General features: G+C 36.3%; 1 protein-coding gene across 1 annotated transcript; it reads left to right on the forward strand.

Annotated features, from left to right (window-relative positions):
* Window positions 1–3,959: 3,959 nt before the first annotated feature.
* Window positions 3,960–5,459, forward strand: LOC100591493. Its single transcript, XM_003277760.2, has one exon. The coding sequence runs from the start codon at window positions 4,171–4,173 to the stop codon at window positions 4,705–4,707; it is 537 nt and encodes a 178-aa protein (XP_003277808.1). The 5' UTR covers window positions 3,960–4,170; the 3' UTR covers window positions 4,708–5,459.
* Window positions 5,460–25,223: the final 19,764 nt, after the last annotated feature.

Below are 25,223 nucleotides of genomic sequence, written 5' to 3' on the forward strand. Positions count from 1 at the left end.
GGAGGAGTAGGGAAAAGTAGGAAGTGTCGGGGAGGGTTTCCCATGAAGAAAGCATCTGACCTATGTCTTAGACATGGAGTAGGGTGCCAGTAGATGGAGAAAGGAATGAAGGACATCCCTGGTTAGTTGAATAGCACAACATGTTGAGAGAGATGATTGAAACATATTGTGTTTGCAGAAAATCCAGTAATTTTATATTGTGGGGACAAAACTTAGGAAAAGATGTAATGGGGGATAAAGATTGGAAATATATTTTGGAAAAGTGGTGAATTTTCTGCAGGCCACCACAAGGAATTTGAAGTTTATTCTGAAAGCAATGAAGAGTTCAATCCAGCTAATAATGGGAAGCCTCCTACTATTCTTGAAGTTTAAATAAAATTTTCTTTTCTCTGGAGACAGATGAATGAATGAATGACTGAAGGAATCACTGCCACAAGTTTCTTTTTTAATACAAAAATAATTTTATTATTCATTGTTTCCATTTTGCACACTGCTTGGGAAAGGGATCCAGGATGAAATGACCTCTGGGGTCCAGAGGCTTCTTGTGCTGGAGAATGAGTCTTTCAAAGAGGTATTCACCCAGCCTGCTTGTGGAGGAGGTTGGCCAAGTGGTCATCCAAAAGTGGCCCACACCCTCCATGGTGACATCTTTCCAGTGGAAATAGAAGTCCAGAGAAAGGTATAAGAGACCACGATGCTGGGGACCTGGTGGTTAACAGTAGTGACCTACGCTCTGAGTCAGAGTAATGTGTTGGATGTGGTGCTCATGGTTGCTTGGTAACAAGGAACTGATACACATACACACACACCCCATAGCCCCATGAAAACAACAGCAACAAAAAGTAAAAGGCATTAACTGATCCTGGAAGCTAGGGCTTAGATGAGAAGATGGTCCTGGAGGTTGCTACTGGAGAGGAGATTGGAGCGTGGTTAGAGCTGAAGGGGCAGAGTCCCCAGAGTCTGGCACGCAAACACTGTTGAAACACAGTGGATCCACTGGACCAGTGCATGTCTTGTGCCTTTGCACACTTTTTTACGTGCACATAACCAAGCATGGCTTCAAGATCATGGCCCAATTATTAATCGAGAAAAAGGGTTACATAAAGTAAGAGCATGATGGTGCTCATCCTAGTGGAGACTTCTCCCTTGGTTGCCATAGTCATTGACTAAGCACTTCGTGGGAATAAATGTTCCAATAGCGGAGACTTCCACCATTAGCAGAACCATCAGCTCATATTTATTTCACTGCATATTTCACTCGATTTCTTGAAAAGACATGTTTCTATGACTACATTTAGAGATAAACTACACTGGGACAGATCTCATAACACCACAGATTTTTTTTTCTAATTCACATATGTTATTTCTGGCCTTTCCAGATATAAAATAGAATAATTATGGCAAGGATAATTGCCACAACTTTAAAGAAAAGGAAACTGAATTTAAGAGGGTTTAAATAATTTGCCTAAGGCCACATAATAAGGGGAACCCAAACCCAAAAGGGACACAAACCCAAATGTTTCCAGTTCTGAGCCCATCGTTCTTTCTAAAACGTTACAATAAATCCTAAATATATTTTGATTAAAAATTATAAATGTATATTTTGACAAAATGTGGTCCATCAGAACAGTGAAAGAATGCTGTGCACAGTAGGCAAATACGTAATTTTTTTCCAAATCTATATTGATACATCAGTCAAACGCATGTAGGAGACAAAGCGGCCTATAATATTTAACACAACCAGTGTGGAAAGACTACCTAAAAATGCTGGGGAAATTATTATTTTACTAGGAAACATACTCTTCACCTCCATTTGTCTTTGGAGACATGGCACAAGAAATCTGCCTGAGGAGCAATTTTGTGAAGCAAAAGATGCAGACAAATTTTAAGGAAGCCAAAAGAGGCTAGGGAAGAAAAATGCCCAAGGAAATGTCAGTAAAACAAATGTATTTAATCTCTGAATGGTTATTTAAATGGAACTTTTCTTCTACTTTGAAGCTTAATAACACTTTATTGTTTTAAAAAAATCTATCTTGATTATGCATAATGATGGGGTATATATCTTTGTTCAGTTTCCCTCACTAGGTTCTGGTGGTTAAATCACCCCCATATTCTTTACAATAGTATTTCTTGGTTCAATTCCCCTTTCCCCACAAACAGGGACGTTCATAGTGCCATGAGTGTAAGAGGTACCCAGGAAATATGTGCTGCTGATCTGAAGTCTGACTTAGCTTTATTATCCTAGCAGCAACTGTATATGCCATGAAATGGACGGAGAGGAGAAGTAGCAAAGAAACTCCCAGAAAATAAAAGACTTCATAATTAGGCACTGAATATTTGAGAAATATTTGAAATTAAATATAGTTGCCTACAAATATTAAGCTAATTCGTCATGTATTTTTATAACATCCACAATTGTTAACCACAGGCTGAAACAAGTGTTCTATGTTATCATCTTTTCATTTTAAGAAGATTAATCTTTCCTTTTTCTTCCTTTTTTTTTCCAACACAGTAAAGGCTTCATATAAGATGGGGGTAATAATAGAACGTACTGTTTGGTGTAATTTTGAAAATCAAGTGAGATGATCCATTTAAAGTGCATACCATGTTGACAGCAATATCAGCATATTTTGTGGTAGGTTTTTCATATTGGATCCTTATCTTTACCAGGCACTGGCCTAAGGGCCTTACCTAAATTATCTCTTTTTATCTTGACCCACTTATTTTGGATAGGGTTCATGGTCACAGAGCTAATTGATGTTAATGACGATATTTGATCCTACGTAGTCTCATTTTAGTTTCTTAATTCTTAGTCACCACACCATAGTGCTTCTCAGTTTGGATATCTGTGACTTGTTCTACTTTCTCTTTGTAAGCAGCAAGCTCAGCTCTGCTGTGTTTTACAACAGTGTTTTATAACATGATTTTCAGATGTAGAAAACACTTAGATCCTTTGAGTTACTTGAGTGAAGTCCTTCAGTAATAAATCGTCAATGCAAATATCTCAATTAATGTTAAAATTTGATATGGTTTGGCTTCGCATCCCCACCCAAATCTCACCTTAAATTGTAATCCCCATGTGTCAAGGGAGGGACCTGGTGGGAGGTGATTTGATCATAGGGGTGATTTCCCCCATGCTGTTCTGGTAATAGTGAGTGAATTCTCATGAGAGCTGATGGTTTAAACGTGTTTGGCAATACCCCCTCTCCCTTCTGCCACCTTGTGAAGAAGGTGCTTGCTTCCCCTTTGCGTTCTGCCATGACTGTGAGTTTCCAGAGGTCTCCCCAGCCATGTGGAACTGTGAGTCAGTTAAACCTTTTTCCTTTATAAATGTCCTAGTCTCAAGTAGATCTTTACAGCAGTGTGAAAATGGACTAGTACAGAAAATTTATGCTGAGAGTTTGGGGCACTGCCATGAAAATATCTGAAAATGTAGAAGTGACTTTGGAACTGGGTAATGGGTAGAGATTGGAACAGTTGGAAGGACTCAGAAGAAGACAGAAAAATGTGAGAAGGTTTGGAACTTCCTAGAGACTTGTTGAATGGTTTTGACCAAAATGCTGATAGTGATGTGAATAATAAAGTCTAGACTGAGATGGTCTCAGATGGAGATGAGGAACTTACTGGGAACTGGAGCAAATGTCACTCTTGCTATACTTTAGCAAAGAGACTGGCAGCATTTTGCCCCTGCTCTAGAGATCTGTGGAACTTTGAACATGAGAGAGATGATTTAGGGTATCTGGCAGAAGAAATTTCTAAGCATTGCATTCAAGGCGTGACCTGGTTGTTTCTAAGAGCATATGGTCACATGCATTTACAAAGAGATGATCTGAAATTGGAACTTATATCTAGAAGGGAAGTGGAGAATAAAAGTTTGGAAAATTTGCAGCAGACCATGTGGTATAACATAAAAACCCATTTTCTGGGGAGAAATTCAATCTGGCTGCAGAAATTTGCATAAGTAATGAGGAGCTGAATGGAAACCACCAAGACAATGGGAAAAATGTCTCCAGGGCATTTCAGAGACCTTCACACAGCCCCTCTCATAACAGGCTTGGGGGTCTAGGAGGGAAAAATGGTTTCCTGAGCCAGGGACAGGCCCAGGGCCCTGCAGCTCTGTGCAGCTTCGGGACATTGTGCCCTGTACCCCAGCCACTCCACCTCTTGACCATGACTAAAAGGGGCCAAGGTATAGCTCAGGCTGTTGCTTCAGAGGGTGCAAGCCCCAAGCCTTGGTGGCTTTCATATGGCGTTGTGCCTGTGGGCGTGCCGAGGACAAGAATTGAGCTTTGGGAACCTCTGCCTCAATTTCAGAGGATGTATGGAAACACCTGGATGTCCAGGCAGAACTCTGCTGCATGGGAGGAGCCTACATGGAGAACCTGTACTATGGCAAGGCATAGGGGAAATGTGGGGTTGGAGTCCCCACACAGAGTCCCCACTGGGGCACTACCTAGTGCATCTGTGAAAAGAGGACCACTGTCCTCCAGACCCTTGAAATGCAGATCCACTGACAGCTTGCATCGTGCACCTGGAAATGCAGGCACTCAAGGCCAGCCCATGAAAGCAGCTGCAGGGGCTGCACCCTGCAAAGCCACAGGAGTGGAGCTGCCCAAGTACTTGAAAGACCACCCCTTCCTTGCATCATCATGCATTGGATATGAGACATGGAGTCAAAGGAGATCATTTCAGAGCTTTAACATTTAATGACTGCCCCACTGGGTTTTGGACTTGCATGGGGCCTATAGCCCCTTTTATTGGTCCATTTCTCCCATTTGTAATAGGAGAACTTACCTAATTCTTGTACTTTTATTGTATCTTGGAAGTAACTTACTTGCTTTTGATTTTATGTGCTCATAGGTGGAAAGGGACTTGCCTTGTCTCAGGCGAGACTTTGGACTTAGACTTTTGTGTTAATGCTGGAATGAGTTTAGACTTTGGGGGGCTGTTGGAAGGCATGATTGTATTCTGAAATGTGAGAAAGACATGAGATTTGGGAGGAACCAGAGGTGGAAATGATATGGTTTGGCTCTGTGTCCCCACCTAAATTTCATCTCTAATTGTAATCCTCCTGTGTTGAGGGAAGGTCCTGGTGGGTGGTGATTAGATCATAGGGCAGTTTCCCCTATGCTGTTCTCATGATAATGAGTGAGTTCTCAAGATCTGATGGTTTAAAAGTGTTTGGCAGATCCCCACCACCACCACCACCTCTTCTACTGCCTTGTAAAGAAGGTACTTGCTTGCTTTTTACCTTCCACCATGATAGTAAGTTTCCTGAGGCCTCCCCAGCCTTTTTTCTTTATAAATTACCCAGTCTCAAGTAGTTCTTTATAGCAGTGTGAAAATGGACAAATACAAAATTCATTAAAATACCTCCAAATTTAATATGGAATTATGTTTACATTTAAGTTATCAATATCAAAAGCTCTATCAGTTTTCAATAAATATAACTGGGAATGTCCTAGAAGTAAATGGTTACCCTTTTTCCTTCATTGCTGCAACAAGAAACATTGTTCTGGTGGAACGTTTCACAAAATTATGAATGTTTTGAAAGAAAGAAATATGAAATACCTTGGATTTTACTAATATACACAGTTCTCATAATATACTACTTATTTACCATGCTGGAGAAATAGCAACCATAAAAACAGCTGCAATTAAAATGTTACTAAAGCTTTTGTACAAATGGTAGATTATTAAAAACAAAATGTTATACCGATAATTTAAGGGACAATATTGAGTTTCTATATTTTTCCCTTTAAAGGCTGTAGGTTTATGCTTGACTAATCCTTTTGACAATATCCCTGACAATAATATTTTTTGAAGTAGTTGGTGTTCAATATTTGTAATTTCATGTTTCCCGACATTCTGTTTTTCCTTGTTTATTTAAATAAAAAACTGTAAAACAGCCATGGGAAAATCGAAGAAATATGAAATCTATCACAGTTTAAGTAATGTGTCTGTGTCAAAGTAAAGACTTATGTCTGAGGAGACAACTGTCTCATTCAGAGGACTACTGTAATTTAAAGAGAATATTTTATTCTACTGTAAGTTATATGGATTATATAAATCCTGCATCCTGCACCTAGCACTGAATCCCAGCTGTTAACATAATATTTAGCTGCTAGTCTAATGCTATTAACACCTAGGAGGATCTCAAAAAATATTTGTTGAATGGATAAATTCTGGCTACTTAACAGAAACACTGTAGGTGTGTGTGTGTGTATGAGAGAAAGTGTGTGTGTGTGTGTGTAAATTTATGTGTATGTGTGGTTTTTAGATGGGAAAGACTAATTCACACACCATCAAATGAAAAAATAAGGTTTTTTAAAAAGGCTTCTGTGGCAAAGGCTTTGAAAGTAAAAGGTTATAAGCAATTTGGAATCCAAACATGAGTATAAAAGGTAAGTGTGAGTGATAAGTTCCTACAGTGTAACTGTCTTTTAATGCCCTCTATTTGGATACTTTATTTTGTAGACATTGTTGCCTCAAGATATTTGTTGAAGTATGAATTTTCTGGATAAAATTTAATATAATTTTTTTAAAAAGTAACAATGCTTAATTACATTGTTTAAACAAGTTTGAACTAGGAAATATGTTATATAAGAATACATATTTTCTCTCAAGACTTCACGTATCTGAGAATTTTGCAATTTCTATAGAAAACGTCATCTTGTATGAGGAGAGAGGGCATTTTAAACTCAGAGGCAATTCCATCTAGTTTTAAATAGATTGTGTTTCAGAAGTTCATTTGAAAGTTAATGTTTTGGAAGTTATAACCCATTTTCTTGTGGAAGCAACGTGAGAAATAGGACTTGGATTCCCAGGATGCCAGATGGTGTCATGGCTTGTCCAAGCAATTTAATGTAAAAGCTAGTGCTCTGGAGGAAGAAAGATCAGTATTCAAATTTCCAACTCTCTAAATATTAGTTTCCTTCACTATAAAATTGTGCTAATTATAGCACACACTTCATTGCATCTATGTGGATTAAATGAGGTAATGTATTATTAAGTAAACTGCAATATTACTCAGTTTTTTCAAGGAAGCCATTGTTAGCTATGATTGTCACAAATCCTGTTAAAATCCACATTCCCATTCTATTTTTAATATCTTTATTGTATCCTTTCCCTTTGGGGACCCAGACATTGATAATGTTTAAAAATTATCCACAAAATTCTCTGCTGTGCCAGGGAAGACTTCATGCCTTTCCTTATGTTCTTTTCTCAGCTGGAAATGAATCCACCTACTTTTTGCATTCAGGTCCCAGCTCAAATTGCTACTTCCTCAAAAGACACTTTTCCTATATGGAGAACCGTTAAGAAAAACTCAAATGTTGGAGAAGTGCTAAACGCTAAGCAGAACTAGTTTTAGAGCTTAAAAAGGCCTTTAGATTTGTTGGTTTTGTCTGCTTTTAGGGGTGGGTGAAGCAGGTAGTCAGTGTAACAGTGGATCCCGGATTAGTAAAGCATCTAACACAGAAGAATGAAGTTACATGGAAATCCAGCTGAAGCTATGTGATGCATAGAAATAAGCCATATATGGGCAGACACATGCTCCAGTTCATTGTTACAATCCTGCCATCTAGTACAGGGCTAGCTGTTCATTAACTGACTTGGTTACTTGTTTAAACAGGGGAGATGGAAGGATGAAGGGAGAAAATGGAAAATTAAGTTGTATGGAAATCCAAAAGTCTGTGTTAAACTATACTCACTGAAATAAAATGTCACCAAAGGTAATGATTCTACATAAAGTAAAACCACCTGCTTGGTGCCTCTGTTTTATTCTCTGACCTGTGTTCATCTTTTACCTGTTTGTTTTCGACCTAAACAGATACACTTGTGTAAGACAGACTGAAGAAATAAAACATGACACAGAATTTATGCAGTCTCAGAATAAAGCATATAAATATAAATAATATTTTAATAGTTATTTTATATGTTATACATTATATTCATAAAAATATTATAAATTAATTAATACATTATAATATTAATATATTAATAATAATATAATAATATAGGAATTATATAATGATGTAAAAATTGGGAACTATCAATAAATATTAAAAAGTTGGCTGAACTGCATTAGAGACAATTTAAAACAAAACAAGTTATTAAAGAAAGATAATGTGGGAAGTGAGCTGTACTGGCAAGATTGCTGAATTTTTCAAATTTCTTATTTCTGTTTGCCCTATATTTGCATGAGTATATACTAGGTATACCTGTTCCATGCATATTTTCTTGACTTTTCAGTTATTCTCATTTTTCGTTAATAGTCGCTGTCTTTTTTAAAATAATACATACTTTTAACAGTTAAAAGCATAGCAAAAATTACTCCTAATATCACTCCTCAAAGCTAACCATTCAATAGTTGGAAAATTTTCTTCTCATTCTCTCTCTCTCTTACATCGTATCCTTACATACTGCTTTTAATTTGCTTCCTTTCACTCAAAATCTGTTTCAATATTTATAAATCATTACAGACATCATTATCGTCATGGCAACAAAGTATTCCACGGGGTATATGTAAGATAATTTACAGGACAAGTGGCCCATTTCCAAACTGGAAGGTTGCTTCCAATTTTTCTTCAGTATACATTTATTATTCTTTTAAAAACAAGTGCTTTCCTTATGCCAGAGATAAGCCCAGCTTAACGGTAATGGAAGATTAAGCAGTCACCCAATTTTTCTAAACCAGAAAGACTAAGCTTCTGAAGGGTATTTCTGTTCAGTGGTACTAATGATTAAAAACAAATTAATGAACTAAATTCAAGCCTAGAAACCTCTAAGCTTTCTGATTAGGGTAGAAAAAACACAGGGATTTATAGTTTAATCAAGAAAATAATGAGGAAATGGAGGGATAATCACTTAGACCTAGAGTCATTCATCTATCTAACTTGTGAAAATGTGTGTGCGCGTGCATGTGTGTGTGTGCATGTGTGTGTGTGTGTGTGTATTTGGCTTTCTGGAAAGATGAAACAATAAAACATTATTTGAAAAGCTGAAACAATGAACATAGAGCAAAGTACTGCCTGTATCTTACTTTGAAAATCTGAAATGCTATTATGGAGAAGAATATTAGAGAGCATCTGGCTTGCCTGATGTGTTAATGTATTAATAACAGTGCTAAAATAAAAACTTACAAACTCCATCATAGAAATTAGGTAACAACAAACTTGTTTAAATGAGACATTAATGCAGATACTTCAAGGAGGACTAACTAATGCTTGTGTTTTAAGACATTTTAAAGATAAGGGTTTGCTTTCATAAAACTATTTTCTTGGCCAGGCGAGGTGGCTCACACCTGTAATCCCAGCACTTTGGGAGGCTGAGGTGGGCAGATCACCTGAGGTCAGGAGTTTGAGACCAGCCTGGCCAACATGGCAAAACCCTGTCTCTACTAAAAAATGCAAAAATTAGCCGGGCATGGTGATGCACATCTGTAACCCCAGCTACTCAGGAGGCAGAGGTAGGAGAATCACTTGAACTCAGGAGGTAGGGGTTGCAGTGAGCCGAGATCATGCCACTGTACTCCAGGCTGAACGACAGAGCAAGACCCTGTCTCAAACAAACAAACAGAAAAACAAACAAAAAAACTATATTTTCTCAAGTGTATGCTCTATCGAATTGTTATTCAGAAATATTTTTTAGTCCAAGAAGATTGTCTAAACACTGTCAGTGTAGCAGTGTAGTTGGGTATGAATATTTGCAGGTAATTCTAGAATGCCAGATATCAAATCTAATTGACATGACTCAGTTTGATTCATTCTCAAAATATTCTGATTCACTTAAATAAGAAAGAGGAAAACAAAAGAGCAAACAAAAGATGAAAATCAAATCTTGGCAAGAACTACAATAACAAGTACAGTCAGAGCAATTATTCCTGGTCTTAAAATGAGAAGGCAATGGTAAGCCACATTTATTTTTTGCTCTAATTTGCAATTCCTCATTTAAGAAATAATTTCACATTTCATTTCAAACCATCAGTATAAATATTCGTATCCCTTGTGTGGCAATTTGGAATAGAGTAGGGTGGTGGGGGTGAGATAAAAGCTTTAATTTAATATTAAAAACCATAATGTTTTTTATCACAAGGCTTTTCAATTTCAAAACACTAGGTAAACATGTTTATTTAACCCTTATAACTTTCATAGCTCAATGCATGTAGTTATAGAATAAGAAAACTCCAGCCAGGCATGGTGGCTCATGCCTGTAATCCCAGCACTTTGGGAGGCTGAGGTGGGGGGATCACTTGGGGTCAGGGGTTCGAGACCAGCCTGGCCAAAATGGTGAAACCACATCCGTACTAAAAACACAAAAATTAGCTGGACATGGTGGCACACGCCTGTAATCTGAGCTACTCGGGAGCCTGAGGCAGAATTGCTTGAACCTGGGAAGTAGCAGTTTCAGTGAACCGAGATCACACCACTGCACTCCAGCCTGGGCAACAGAGTGAGACTCTGTCTCAAAAAAATAAGAAGAAGAAGAAGAAAATTCCTTTGGGAAGAGGAGGGTCAGATACACACTAGCAGACTTAATTAAAACTCATATTATCTTATTTTCCATTTTTCTAGCCCACCAAATTATATTGACAATTCTGACTTTTCCTAGAAAGGAATTTTACATTTTTGGTAAATGTCAGTTTTGTATTTTTCCTTAAGGGGTAACTATTACTAAAGGCTATTTAACACACACACACACATGCACACGCACACACACACACGGGATTCTCAGAAGATAGTAGTTTATGGCTATATTCGAACTCTTCCATTCAGCACATGGCTTTCCCAAGGGGACTATTCTACTTTATAATTATGCTGTTATGGGCAACTGCTTTAACCAGGTGCAGTGGAAATTTTTCTTCCTTTCATGATTGCTAAGCCAGCCACCCCCTCACGCATGTGGCTGCACATGTTTCTGTGAACATCAATTTGATCTTACATCTTCAGATGTAGTTCTTGCCTTTCATGTCTTTTCACACTTGATCTTTGGTTTATTTCCTTTCTTCCTATGATTTCTAGTGCTATCTCTGTATGAACCAAAGGTGCCGAATTCAAATTGCCAACCATATCTCTGTCCTGAATGTTCAGATACATGTATTAATATCCAAATGTCCCTGAATATCTTAACTTCCATCAGACAGCTCAAATTCAACGTTAGAATCTTAAATATTACACACATACAATATCTCCCCTCTCCTTTTGTTTTCACAATAACATGGCTCTTTTGCTATATCCTTATCTCAGTGAATTTATGTAGTACCTAAAATTAATCTGAAAGCATAGCTCCATCTTCCTTGTCTCTTACAGCCAATTAATTCACCCTCCTTAACGTCTTTGCGATCTTTTTCTTTCCCTATATCATAGGTGTACAACAGAGCCTTGTAGAATTTTGCTTACCTTACTGCCATAACCTCTAAAATATTCATTTCCTTACAGCGCAGGTCTTTTCCAATTTATTTTCATACTCTACTCGTCCACAGTGGTCTTTCTAACACACAAACCTTGGATTGTGAATTTAGCTAACATTTTTCTGATTCAGTAAGTTCCTTGAGTTTACCACATTTGATTCAACTTTGTATCTCTAATTTCTAGATGAATACAGGATACGAGGAAGATTTTCTAATTCATTCTCTTATTCATTCATTCTCTTTCTATTGAACACCTTCTGTGATCCAGGAACCATGACCTATTATTCTGGGTATACAGATGTAAATAACACAGATGAAGCCCCTGTTTTATGAAAAGATCATGTGATATGACAGAAAGTAAACAGAAGAGGCTATTTTACATAGTTTTATCAGAGAAGGATGCTCTACAGACATAACATTGGGGTTGGACTCTTAAGGGTGGGAAGGATTCAGTCTTGAAAAACAAAAAGGAGACAGCGTATCTGGAGCATGGTGGGCTAGAAGGGAGGTTGCAGCAAGGTCAGATTGCCCAGATGGGAACAAGCTAGATTTCAGAGGCAGTCAATGCACCTTCATTCCCTTCCTGGCTGAATGAATATAAATAACCAGGTGGGGAGCTTCTTCATTTTTTGACTTGGTCAACTAATATAGCAGTCCTCAACCTTGTTGGCTCCAGGGACCAGTTTCATGGAAGACAGTTTTTCCATGGACGGGTTTGTGGGGGTTGGTTTTGAGGTGTAAATGTTCCACCCCAGATCATCAGGTATTAATTAGATAGATTCTCATAAGGAGAAACTTAGATTCCTCTCATGAGCAGTTCACAATAGGGTTTGTGCTTCTATGTCAATCTAATGCCTCATCTGATCTGACAGGAAGTCCTTACCTCCTGCTGTGTGGCTCAGTTCCTAACAGGCCACTGACAGGTACCGGTCAATGGGTTGAGGACCTTTGAGCTAACAGACACAAGGAGAGGTTCCTTCTGGTCGTTTCAAGCTATTGCCTTTACATTTCCATGGGATACTGCAATCTGCTCTCTGTTTAAAAGTAGCCACTGGGGATTAGTGAGCTCCATTGTCCTTTGGACAGTTGATTGGGAACCTGCAAGGCCAAAAATGAAGATGTCAGCAATTCTGTGGATCCATCTAATGATTTATTTCTCCAAGTCTTTTAAAAGCCTTAAGTGGAGACTCAGAAGCATGATTTCAGTGTGAATTAGCATCAGGGAAAAAAACATATTCTTCCTTTGTTTTGATTCATGCTAAAGGGCCTGATTTCATATTAGAGCCAAAATGTCCTGATTTTTTTGAAAGCAGTACCAAGTTTAAATATGCTCTCTATTGTCTGCATAAACTTACAAAAGTGTTCCAAAATTCAAATACTTCCGTTTATTAGCGGCATCTTGAACTCCTTCTTATAGGCAGAGGCAGGGCCATTCCATTGGGATAAGCAAGTCACTATAATGAAGACAAAATTGCAAACTGTTGTTGCATAGACAAATACATCCATTTCCATAATGAAAATAATCAGTACCATGCTGCATAGTATACTTAACCGAATTTGGTTAGACAAGTTTGAAGGTGAGTGAGAATGAGGTTCTATTTGACGTAGTGAAATGGAGCCAAACAAATCTATTATTCTTGCCTCTAACCTATGGGAAGAACTTCAACTCCTCTGAGCTTTAGACTTATGAACCTATTTTCTTTAATGCAGTATTCTGCAAATTTGCCTGGTGATAAAATTTACCTAGGATAAGACTTATATTTTACATTCTATAGTTTCTCTTGAGATCACAAACTGTCTAGGGGAAGGATTGGGGAAATTATGTATTTAATTCCTTGAATTATTTTCATAATCTGAAAACTTGGGGACCCACAAGCCTTATGTAAATATTTAGAAATTCTGTAATTAATCCCTGAAAATTCTAAGGTTCATCAGTTTGAGAAACATTGATTTAAGAACCTAAACACTTAACAATAGGCTTAGTTAGAGAAATTCAAGAAACAGCATTAATATACTTAACTCTTAAGAAAAGACAGTGGAAACCCCAGAAAATCTCTACTTTCATGGTGAATTCCAATCTTTATGGCATTTCATCATCAAGGTAAAGGACACATTCTAGTTGTATTTTTTGTTTTTTTACTAATTCTTAAAGCCTATTAGTACCTAAGTCGTTTTAAAGTGAATTGTATAATAGGCTTTGGGCTTTATGCACATACGTTACTTTGTTACTGCAATGTCTTGCTATCCTGACTTCCTAAAAGGGCAGTGTTTGTTTTTTATACTATCATCCTAACTTCATTTACTCTGCCACCACTCAATATATTATCTAATTTGATATTTATAAAATGTTGTAATACATAAGCTATTTTAAATTAAATTTATAATGCTAAAAAAGAAACTAAAGACATACTTTTAAAATGTCTTCAACGTGCTAATTATCACTGAAAAAGAGTAGTTTTGCTTTTAAGCCTGTTAAAATTGATTTAAGTCTTACCTGTACAGTAAATAGTAAAATTTACAAAATTCTCAGAGAATTCACAAACCCCTAGGAAAATATGGTACAATCTTTGGTTTGAGAAATTCAGTTTGAGCCCATAACCAAATCATGACAGTGGATTTATTGTTGCATAGTTACCTTCAAACTTTTTATTGTCTAATACCCTAATTTCCCATTCTAAAGAAAGCCAAGTTGTCCTAATGAACACAAAATTAACATTTTGGACTACCTAATATATGTCAATATATACCTAATATATTTAGGTCTAGCTCCATATATGTTATCACGTAAGTTTGATAAAAAGGTATTTCAATTAACTGATTTTTTTTTCTGTATTTTTCTCTGGGAGAAAGAGACAAGTCACTGGAAAATGAGTATGTGTGTAGTAGAACAACTTCTGGAGCACATGTCTTAGTTAGAAGTCCAAAACCTCTGCCAGGCATGGTGGCTCATGCCTGTACTTCCAGCACTCTGGGAGGCCAAAGTGGGTGGATCACCTGAGGTCAGGAGTTCGACACCAGCCTGACCAAAATGGTGAAACCCCATCTCTACTAAAAATACAAAAATTAGCCAGGTGTGGTGGCAGGCACCTGTAATCCCAGCTGCTCAGGAGGCTGAGGCAGGAGGATCACTTGAACAACTGGAGAGAGCCAAGATGGCACCACTGCACTCCAGCCTGAGTGACAGAGCAAGACTCCATCTCAAAAAAAAAAAAAAAAAAAGTCCTAAACCTCACTCTCCTTTGATTTTTACACCCAAAAGGAAGGATGATTGTTTATGTCCAAAATAAAGATTCTTTGATTATGAAGTTCTTAAACATCAAGGAAAGCACCATATAGAATTTAATTGATTGCTCTGATCCCGTATATTGCTAAAAGATTTTCAGGGATGATTTTACTATTTCCTTGCAGTCTTTAATTTTTCTATACATGGTTTTCATGTAGTTTAGATCTAGCTAGCTAGCTGGTTTTCTCTCCTACTTTCTTTGTGTCCTTTTCTCCTTTCTTTCTTATTTTACAGTGTGTTTTTCTTTTCAAGAGCACCTGTGATTTCTGAATCAGGTATCTATGTATTTCTGAGACTTCAGAAAATCTAGGATATGGAGGAGGGGAAGTGAAACTTTGACGGAAAAATGTGATGTTAGGCTGTTATAAGCAATTAAATTACGTACTAGTTAGTCATCTCTCCAAACAAGGTTATGATTAATAATATTTAGCTTTCCATTTTTATATAGGATATAAAAAGATGAATTGTTCTAGGCCATGCAGTATGTATTTTATAGCATACTCTTGATCTTAGATCTGTCACTAAAAAACCAAATGAATATATGTATAAATAAATATGAGTGTTAGGTCCTTGAATAAGAATGAGATATATATTTTCTCCCCTTTTGGCAATCTCTATCACAGAAATAGGCCAAGTTGTCACCACATTTAGTTCATGGGAAATTTGTTTTATTTTGAAAGTGCTACTCTAGTTTTGTCATATGAAATAACAATTTGTATTTAATTAGTCTAGTACTTCAGAATAGGCCTTCAACTGTTTCAACTATTTGGAAAAGTCACTCTAATTTTTGTTATCCCAGAAAATCTTTGTATCCTATTAAGAACTAAATTATAATTTGCCAGTCCTTTTATTACTACTATTGTTTTTTTAAAACTGCAAGATATGGTCATGAGTATCTGGAAATGGCTCAGAAAATTAAAAATTATAGCTAATAATATTGCATTATTTCTCACATGGTTAAATTAAGAACTCACATGATACTAGAAGCCACAAGTTTTACAGAAAAAAAGGCCCCTAAAACAAATTTGAAAGAGCAGTTTCTCAGTGATTATTAAAAGAATAATACATTTAAAAAATAATTGTGTAATGATAATTTTTAAATATAAAAGTGATATTTAACAAATTCAGCTAAATCACAGTTCTATGAATAATTTATTTCCTATGTGAATTCATTAAACATATAACTCATTACTCATTTAGTCCTTGCTTAGCTAAGTTGACCAAATTCTCATGTAGCAATATTAGAAATGGCTTTTTGTTATTTGGTAGTTTGGCATTTTGAAAAAAAATTTCAAAGTAACACTTTTCATGCTATCCACTGGCCACTCCATGCTGGATTTCAATAAAAAAAAGACAAGATTTCCATACTTGACCTCTTTTTTTTTTATATATGTCAGCTTTGGATTATTTACTCTAGCAACAAAAAATCCAAAATCATAGATAATTTAAAATATTCAAATATTTGGTTTTTGAATCTGCAGCTTCACTTTGTGAAGCTACTTCCCAGATCTTCCCAGATCAGAAAATGCCATCCTGTGGAGATCTGCATTAAAATGAGGAAGAAAGTTATACAGTTTCTCATTTTAAAACATTAATGTTTTGTTATAGAAAATTTGGAAAATACAAAAAGAAGAATTAAGAGAAAAAAGTACTGTCAATTTTACTATTCAAAGTCAGAAGTGTTTAATCTTCAGTACATGTTCTTCTAACATATTATCTAAGTCTACCTTTAAAGACTTTTATTTTTTTTTTAATTTTTTTATGTTGGTCAAACTTTTCTTTTATTATTATATTTTAAGTTTTAGGGTACATGTGCACAATGTGCAGGTTTGTTACATATGTATACATGTGCCATGTTGGTGTGCTGCACTCATTAACTCGTCATTTAGCATTAGGTATATCTCCTAATGCTATCCCTCTGCCTCCCCCCACCCCACAACAGTCCTCAGAGTGTGATGTTCCCCTTCCTGTGTCCATGTGTTCTTATTGTTCAATTCCTACCTATGAGTGAGAACATGCAGTGTTTGGTTTTTGTCCTTGTGATAGTTTACTGAGTAGAAAGCTGAAACTGGATCCCTTCCTTACACCTTATACAAAAATTAATTCAAGATGGATTAAAGACTTACATGTTAGACCTAAAACCATAAAAGCCCTAGAAGAAAACCTAGACAATATCATTCAGGACATAGGTATGGGCAAGGACTTCATGCCTAAAACACCAAAAGCAACGGCAACAAAAGCCAAAATTGACAAATGGGATCTAATTAAACTAAAGAGCTTCTGCACAGCAAAAGAAACTACTGTCAGAGTGAACAGGCAACCTACAAAATGGGAGAAAATTTTCGAAACCTACTCATCTGACAAAGGGCTAATATCCAGAATCTACAATGAACTCAAACAAATCTACAAGAAAAAAACAGCCCCATCAAAATGTGGGCAAAGGATATGAACAGACACTTCTCAAAAGAAGACATTTATGCAGCCAACAGACATATGAAAAAATGCTCATCATCACTGGCCATCAGAGAAATGCAAATCAAAACCACAATGAGATACTATCTCCCACCAGTTAGAATGGCCATCATTAAAAAGTCAGGAAACAACAGGTGCTGGAGAGGATGTGGAGAAATAGGAACACTTTTACACTGTTGGTGGGACTGTAAACTAGTTCAACCATTGTGGAAGTCAGTGTGGCGATTCCTTAGGGATCTTGAACTAGAAATACCATTTAACCCAGCCATCCCATTACTGGGTATATACCCAAAGGACTATAAATCATGCTGCTATAAAGACACGTGCACACGTATGTTTACTGTGGCACTATTCACAATAGCAAAGACTTGGAACCAACCCAGATGTCCATCGATGATAGACTGGATTAAGAAAATGTGGCACATATATACCATGGAATACTATGCAGCCATAAAAAATGATGAGTTCATGTCCTTTGTAGGGACATGGACGAAAATAAAGACTTTTAGAGTTGGGTGTAAGCAATATGAAACTCTGCTTTTCTTCCCAGTACACACCATATTTTCCCCATATTGTTATACATTTCTCACATATGTAATTTTAAATATCTGCAAAATATTTCATTGGGTTGATGTCCCACAATTCATGTAATCTTTCCTCTATGCTGGAAAATGAAACGACCTGTAATATTATATTATTTTTTATACAGCTTTGCTATTCTATCATCGACTTGTTGCATTTCTCTATGACTCTATATGTTATTCATGAGAGTTCAAGTCCTTGGGAAGATAGAGCTATCAATAAATTTTAAAATGAGATTTTTCTCAATTAAAGCCAAGTGGAGTTATCAAGTGATGATAATGGAAATTGCTTATTCTTATTGAAAGATAATATTAGATATAATTGAATTATTACTTTAAAGGTTGGTATATCAATAACCAGTCTCAAAATCAGTGTCTTGAAAATTATGTATAAAGCAATATAACCTTAACTGAATGGCAAAATTATATGTACACAGTAGATTTCCTAATTTGAATTATATATGACTATATTTTATCTAAATGCTTGAGGTTGAATATTGTCATGTTGGGTATTAAACAAATCTCAGCCAAAAATAATAGTTGGAACCAATTTTTGTACCTCATAGACTCTGTAATGTCTATGATCAGACTGGGATGCAGTGGGGATGGACAGTAGACTGTGCATTTTCTTATGTGTCTGGGGTGCTGAATCCAAGCGAGGTTACACTGTTATCTGTTGAAATAATAGCTGGAAACAGAGAAAGTGCTATTGATCCTTTCATCAATAAATCATGTGTAAACAATGTAAGCTCCTTGAAATGAGAGGGGAAGATTATGATATCTCATTTCCAGCTTACCTCCTCAAGGAGAACGGGATCATTCACTAAATATGTTCAAGGGAAGTTTCAATTCTGAGCTGACTTCCAACATTTTTTTCAGGGAAAATATTATCTCTATTATTTTATGCCTAATGACAAACAGCCTTTACTGTAGCTCTTCCTTTTAATTTCTCTTTCTCTTGTTCCTTCTCTTCTTCTGCCAGCTTCTTCTCTTCTTTCGCCTTCTATGCCTCATTTTCCTTATCTTCTTCCTTTATTGAACATGACCTTCTTTGAGAGACTCCAATGAGAGTTTCTTAAAAATAAAACCCAGTTCTTAAAAGGCAAAAAAAACCCCTCAAAACCTCCTCCTGTACCATTTTTCTTGACAATGGAGATTGAATACATCTATATTAGTCCATTCTCATGCTGCTAATAAAGACATACTTGAGACTGGGCAATTTATAAAGGAAAGAGGTTTAATTCACTCACAATTTCACATAGCTGGAGAGGTCTCACAGTCATGGTGGAAGGTGAATGAGGAGAAAAGTCACATCTTACATGGTGGCAGGAAAGAGAGCTTGTGCAGGGAAGCTCCCCTTTATAAAACCATCAGATCTCCTGAGACTTATTCACTACATCAAGAACACTATTGGGAAACTGCCCAAATGATTCCATTATCTCCCACTGGGCCCCTCCCATGACACGTGGGGATTATGGGAACTACAATTTAAGATGAGATTTGGGTGGGGACACAGCCAGACCATATCAACATCTAAGGCATGTCCTACTGAGCAAAAGACTTCTGTCAGCACTGGACTTCTGGTAGTATTAGAATTGCTAGGTCTGGCCAGTGGATAGAACTACTATGATAGGTGAGAGATCCAAGACTGATTTGAGTAGTAACCAAAAAGAAGAGGGATGGGCATTGCAGGTTGTTGAGGAGGATCAGCCTGTTTTGTAAATGCAGCAGGTGATTCAACCAAAAGTCACTGAGTACTTGATACCATCTAAAGATTTCACTAAATGATGGGCCATAGGTTTTGACAAGTTAGCAAGGCACAGAGAAAAGGAATTTAAGAACAGGTATTAATGGAGTAAAAATCACAAGGACTGATATTCAGCCTTAAGGCGCCTGCATACAGAGAAAGAGAGTGAGGAGCAAGGCAAGCACAAGTTTAGATGAAAATGCACTTGTGGATATCTTTATTTCCCAGTACTTTTGTGCTAATTATACCATAATTGCATAATGTTTTATTACCTATTTAGACTTTTCAGAAGATTTTGATGACAGAAATATGTCATTATTTATGTCTAATTAACTATACTATCATTGCTTGGGATCTCAATATAATTAAAATGAAAATCTAATCAGAAATGAATGTATGCACACTGACTTGGTAAAATATTTCTGTGTAAATGTAATAAACAAGTCACAGTTAACTCAGGATGTGTTTGTGTTCCTCTGTACCAAAGTAATAAGAAAAAAAATAAGCAAGTAGCAAGCTTCAGATAGATTCTTTGTATCGTCAGTTAATTTCAAAATGTGATTATATTTGCAAGTGAAAATAAGTTAAATTTCAGAGAGTGATTAGACTACATCTAGTTATGCATCTTTTGGTTATCCAAGAATGAGCTGTGAAAGGTATGCTACTTGAATAATGCACTGAACTTTTATTTTAGTACTACTCTAATGTGTAATTACAGATAGTTACAACCCAAGACAAGTTGTTGTCTTTTTGAAAAGAAACCAATCAAGTACCAATGCATCAATATCAAGAGTATTGTACCCTTCATCAAAATGAGCCATTGCCTAAAGAAGATAGGTATTGGTAGTGAATTTATTTTATCATTTAGATTATCTTGAAGAATCTTCGTTATTTTGGTAACATACTTTATTTTACTCAATCATATACTGACTATAGTAAGGAATCTAAACGTTCTTGGGAGAATTGTCGTTAGGATGTGGAGGGCTAGAAAGAGCTGGATATTTCTTACCATCATAATTGACATATGCCCTTCATTTCTTAGAATAGGAACTAGAATAGAATGTTACTGACATTTCAGACTAAGGATTTTATCATAATAGTGCTTAGTCTATTATGAGAATTTTCTTCCTGCAGTATATTCTCCTCATCCCTATCTTCAAAACAGAAGTAGATTCCTCTCAGTGTTCAAAAGTCAGTATTTTTTAATGGAGGAAAATAAAAATTATCAGTAGTCATCAAAAAGAGCAGCATTACATATCTGCACAGTTTTTGTTTCATGTTTGGGTTGAATAAAGAAAAGATCAAGCCAGGGTCTTTCCTTTGATAATTTATAACTTAATATAAGTCATCTTTTGATAGTGTAGCTATACACTGAAAATGTTTCATGCAGGTTGAAACAATTATTTATGGGGTGTAGAATTTTCAATTACATGTCTACATAATTGAGTTTATTGTGTTCTTTAAATATTGTCCTTAGTAATGTTGTGACTCCCTAATCTGTCCATTTATAAACAATATAATTATACTTCCAATTATATTTGTAAGTTCTATGAATTTCTTGTAATTCCATAATTGTTACTTTATGTATTTTGAGTCAATGCTTTCATGTGTTTACATGTAAATGATTATTTTATTTTCTTAGTGTTCTTTTATTTTCATTATGTGATGTCCTCCTTATTAATAAATTTGCTTATAATTCAATTTTTATTATTCATTATTGTTGGTTACTAGTTATTATAGTTCTGGAGAATCTTTGTCAATCTCTTCGTGTTAAATTTTCCATGTCATTTTTAGGGTGTGTGTTTTGGAGCCAGAATCTAGCTAGATTGTGTTTGCTTATTGTGTTTACTGGTTTATCTTTTTATTATATATGCCATTTTGTTTTATGTTTTTACTTTATTCTTTCTTTCCTAGGATTACTGTTAGATGTATGCTAGAACTTCTCAAGGTATTGTTTTTGACTTGTTTTTTAAGGTTTCTATTTTATCTTTTTGACCTATATTCTAGATGATCTTTTTCTATATCGTCTTTGAGTTTACTAATTTTTCCTTCACAATACTTCAGATTGGAGTTTGTCTCATACTTATGTTCTCAATTTCAGTGAATTAATTTTATCATTTCTTAGGATTTCCAGTTTGTTCTTTAAATCTACCCATTCTTGAATCATTACTTAAAGTTGATTTTATAATTTATTGCTCTGTTTTAATGAATGCTGTCTCTTAATTTTGCTCTGTAAGAATGCTAAACATACTTATTTTAAAAATAAAAATGTTTTCACGTTCCATATTTTTATCTTATTTGAGGTAAATTAATCAGCTTTTTATTTATTTATTTATTTTTATAGGGAGGATTGCACTCTGTTGCCCAACTGGAGCACAGTGGCACGGTCATAGCTCACTACAGCATTGAACTGCTGGGTTCAAGTGATACTCCCATCACAGCATCTTCAGCAGCTGAGACAGCAGGAGACGCTACCACCTTTATCTAATTTTTTAACTTTGTGGAGATGGGGGGTTTTACTTGTTGCCCAGGCTGGTCTTGAACTCTTGGCCTCAAGTGATCCTCCTGCCTCAGCCTCCCATAGTGTTAGGATTGCAGGCATGAGTCACCACTACTAGCCCAGCTGTTTTTTCAATGTTGTTGGCTATCTGCCTATTTATTTATGTATTTATTTATTTATTTTGAGACGGAGTCTCTCTGTTGCCAGGCTGGAGTGCAGTGGCACGATCTCGGCTCACTGCAACCTCCGCCTCCTGGGTTCAAGCAATTCTCACCTATTTATTATTTATAGCTTGTATTAAATGGGAGATTTTATTTTTATCTCACATGCCTTTACCCACTTTTCACTGGTAGTTTTAAAATTGCCTCCAGCCAAACACTTCAGAACTTCCAAATGATAGCTAAGTCTTTCTGGACTCTGGTGCCTCAGAGATACTGATGACACAGAGAATCTAGTCACTAAGCTAGTTTATAATATGGCCCACACCTTGGCCTCTAGACTATGTCTTCTTGCTTCTGCTTCACTTGTTCACTAAAAGCCTTAACCGCAGGCAGAGTTTGGACACAGACTGGGAGACCTGCCCAAGCCTTGAGTATGATGAGATTTGTCTCATTGACCAGCCTGGCATGGATCACCTCTCCATGGATAGTTTCTCTTATTCTTTGAGTTGGGAATTCCCAGCCGACTCGGTAGAAACCAAGCGTGGCTGGCCTATGTCTATAGTTCTGCTGTGTTACTGTGCTAGAGATGATCATCTTATTCTATTTCTCAGTTATTTATTTTTTCATTTTTTTTACATTTGTATTTTCCATTTGCTGTGAGTTAGAAGAAATAGATCTCAAAACACAGAGGTATAATGCGATATTGTCTACAGCTGCACTGTCCAATATGCAATCCATTAGACACACGTGGCAATTTAAATTAAAATTATTCAAAATTAAATAACATTGAAAATTTAGTTTGTTAGTCTTATTAGTCACATTTAAAGTTCTCAATAGCCGGTTAGGGTTGTTAGCTACCATTCTGAATAATGCAGATATATAACACATTTATCTTCATAGACAGTTCTCTTGGGTAGCTCTAGTTCATGGTATGAAACTAAATACTGAAAAGATAAAAAAAGAGTCTGCAGGTATATAACCTTTTGTGAGGCTATTAGAAGCCCTGAAGCTCACTAAATTAATACATAGAGTTCGTATTTCTGTGGGATCAGTGGTGATATCCCCTACTCATCTGACAAAGGGCTAATATCCAGAATCTACAATGAACTCAAACAGATTTACAAGAAAAAAACAAACAACCCCATCAAAAAGTGGGCGAAGGATATGAACAGACACTTCTCAAAAGAAGACATTTATGCAGCCAAAAAACACATGAAAAAATGCTCATCATCACTGGCCATCAGAGAAATGCAAATCAAAACCACAATGAGATACCATCTCCCACCAGTTAGAACGGCAATCATTAAAAAGTCAGGAAACAACAGGTGCTGGAGAGGATGTGGAGAAATAGGAACACTTTTACACTGTTGGGACTGTAAACTAGTTCAACCATTGTGGAAGTCAGTGTGGTGATTCCTCAGGGATCTAGAACTAGAAATACCATTTGACCCAGCCATCCCATTCCCGGGTATATACCCAAAGGATTATAAATCATGCTGCTATAAAGACACATGCACACGTATGTTTATTGCGACACTATTCACAATAGCAAAGAGTTGGAACCAAGCCAAATGTCCAACAATGATAGACTGGATTAAGAAAATGTGGCACATATATACCATGGAATACTATGCAGCCATAAAAATGATGAGTTAATGTCCTTTGTAGGGACATGGATGAAGCTGGAAACCATGATTCTCAGCAAACTATCACAAGGACAAAAAACCAAACACCACATGTTCTCACTCATAGGTGGGAATTGAACAATGAGAACTCATGGATACAGGAAGGGCAACATCACACACCAGGTCCTGTTGTGGGGTGGGGCAAGGGGGGAGGGATAGCATTAGGACATATACCTAATGTTAAATGACAAGTTGATGGGTGCAGCACACTAACATGGCACATGTATACATATGTAACAAACCTGCACGTTGTGCACATGTACCCTAAAACTTAAAGTATATAAAAAAAAAAGAAAGAAAAAAGAAAGAAAAAAATTAATACATATAACAAGACATACACAGACTATGTAATAATTGGATTGTGAATCTATATGTTTTCTTTTCAACATGTCTGTAGTAGCCTACTATGAGTTTTCCCCTGAAATATAATCTTATAGTTTTGCAGCCAGAACATCTGGGTGCAAATTCTAGCCCTTCCCCTCACTAACAATTTCATCGCTGACTAGACACCTAACTTCTCTGAACTTCTACTGTCTCATTTGAAAATTAGTATGAGACATTTTGCCAACTTTGTATGATCCTTGAAAGGTAGTATGTTCTATTAAAGTGGTTTTCTGGATTAATTAAAAGTGTTTCTTTTTGTATTTAAATTTTTTTTTTTTTTTTGAGACAGAGTTTGGCTCTTTGTTGCCCAGGCTGGAGTGCAGTGGCGCGATCTTGGCTCACTGCAACCTCCGCCTCTCAGGTTCAAGTGATTCTCCTGCCTCAGCCTCCTGAGTAGCCTGGATTACAGACATGTGCCACCACACCCAGCTAATTTTGTATTTTTAGTGGAGACAGGGTTTCTCTATGTTGGTCAGGCTAGTCTTGAACTCCTGACCTCAGGTGATCCTCCCACCTCAGCCTCCCAAAGTGTTCGGATTACAGGCGTGAGCCACTGTGCCTAGCCTTAAAACTTTACATTAAAAAAATCTTGCTTTCCATCATGTCTTCTCAAGTCACATAATGTTTATGATAATTCTATTTGAATATTAGAAATATTCATGTTCAGCTACTTTAATAGAGACTTAATTTTGAGCAAATGAGAAAAGTGTAATAACTTCATTCCAAAACAGGTATGCCTATGGATAACCTGGTTCTTTGGACTAGAGGGTACTAATGAAGGTAATGGTGGTGATAATGATGGCATTCCACTGCAGAATCTCACAGTTGTAGGCTTAGTGAATGAGGTATATGTATTTCCAAACCTCAGCCTAATCAATTTAAACCTATAGTTTTTTTTTTTTTGCAGTGTTTAGCACCCATCACACAATAAATAATTCATTTTTATTAGACGTACTAAGCCAAACTATGAAGCTGAAAGCTGACACCATCAAAAGGATTT

This window comes from Nomascus leucogenys, chromosome 6 (genome assembly GCF_006542625.1).
Source record: "Nomascus leucogenys isolate Asia chromosome 6, Asia_NLE_v1, whole genome shotgun sequence".
Lineage (NCBI taxonomy): Eukaryota > Metazoa > Chordata > Mammalia > Primates > Hylobatidae > Nomascus > Nomascus leucogenys.

What these genes read in the sequence shown, in the direction of transcription:
- LOC100591493 (XM_003277760.2), top strand. Translation starts at nt 4,171, where the DNA reads ATGACTAAAAGGGGCCAAGGTATAGCTCAGGCTGTTGCTTCAGAGGGT.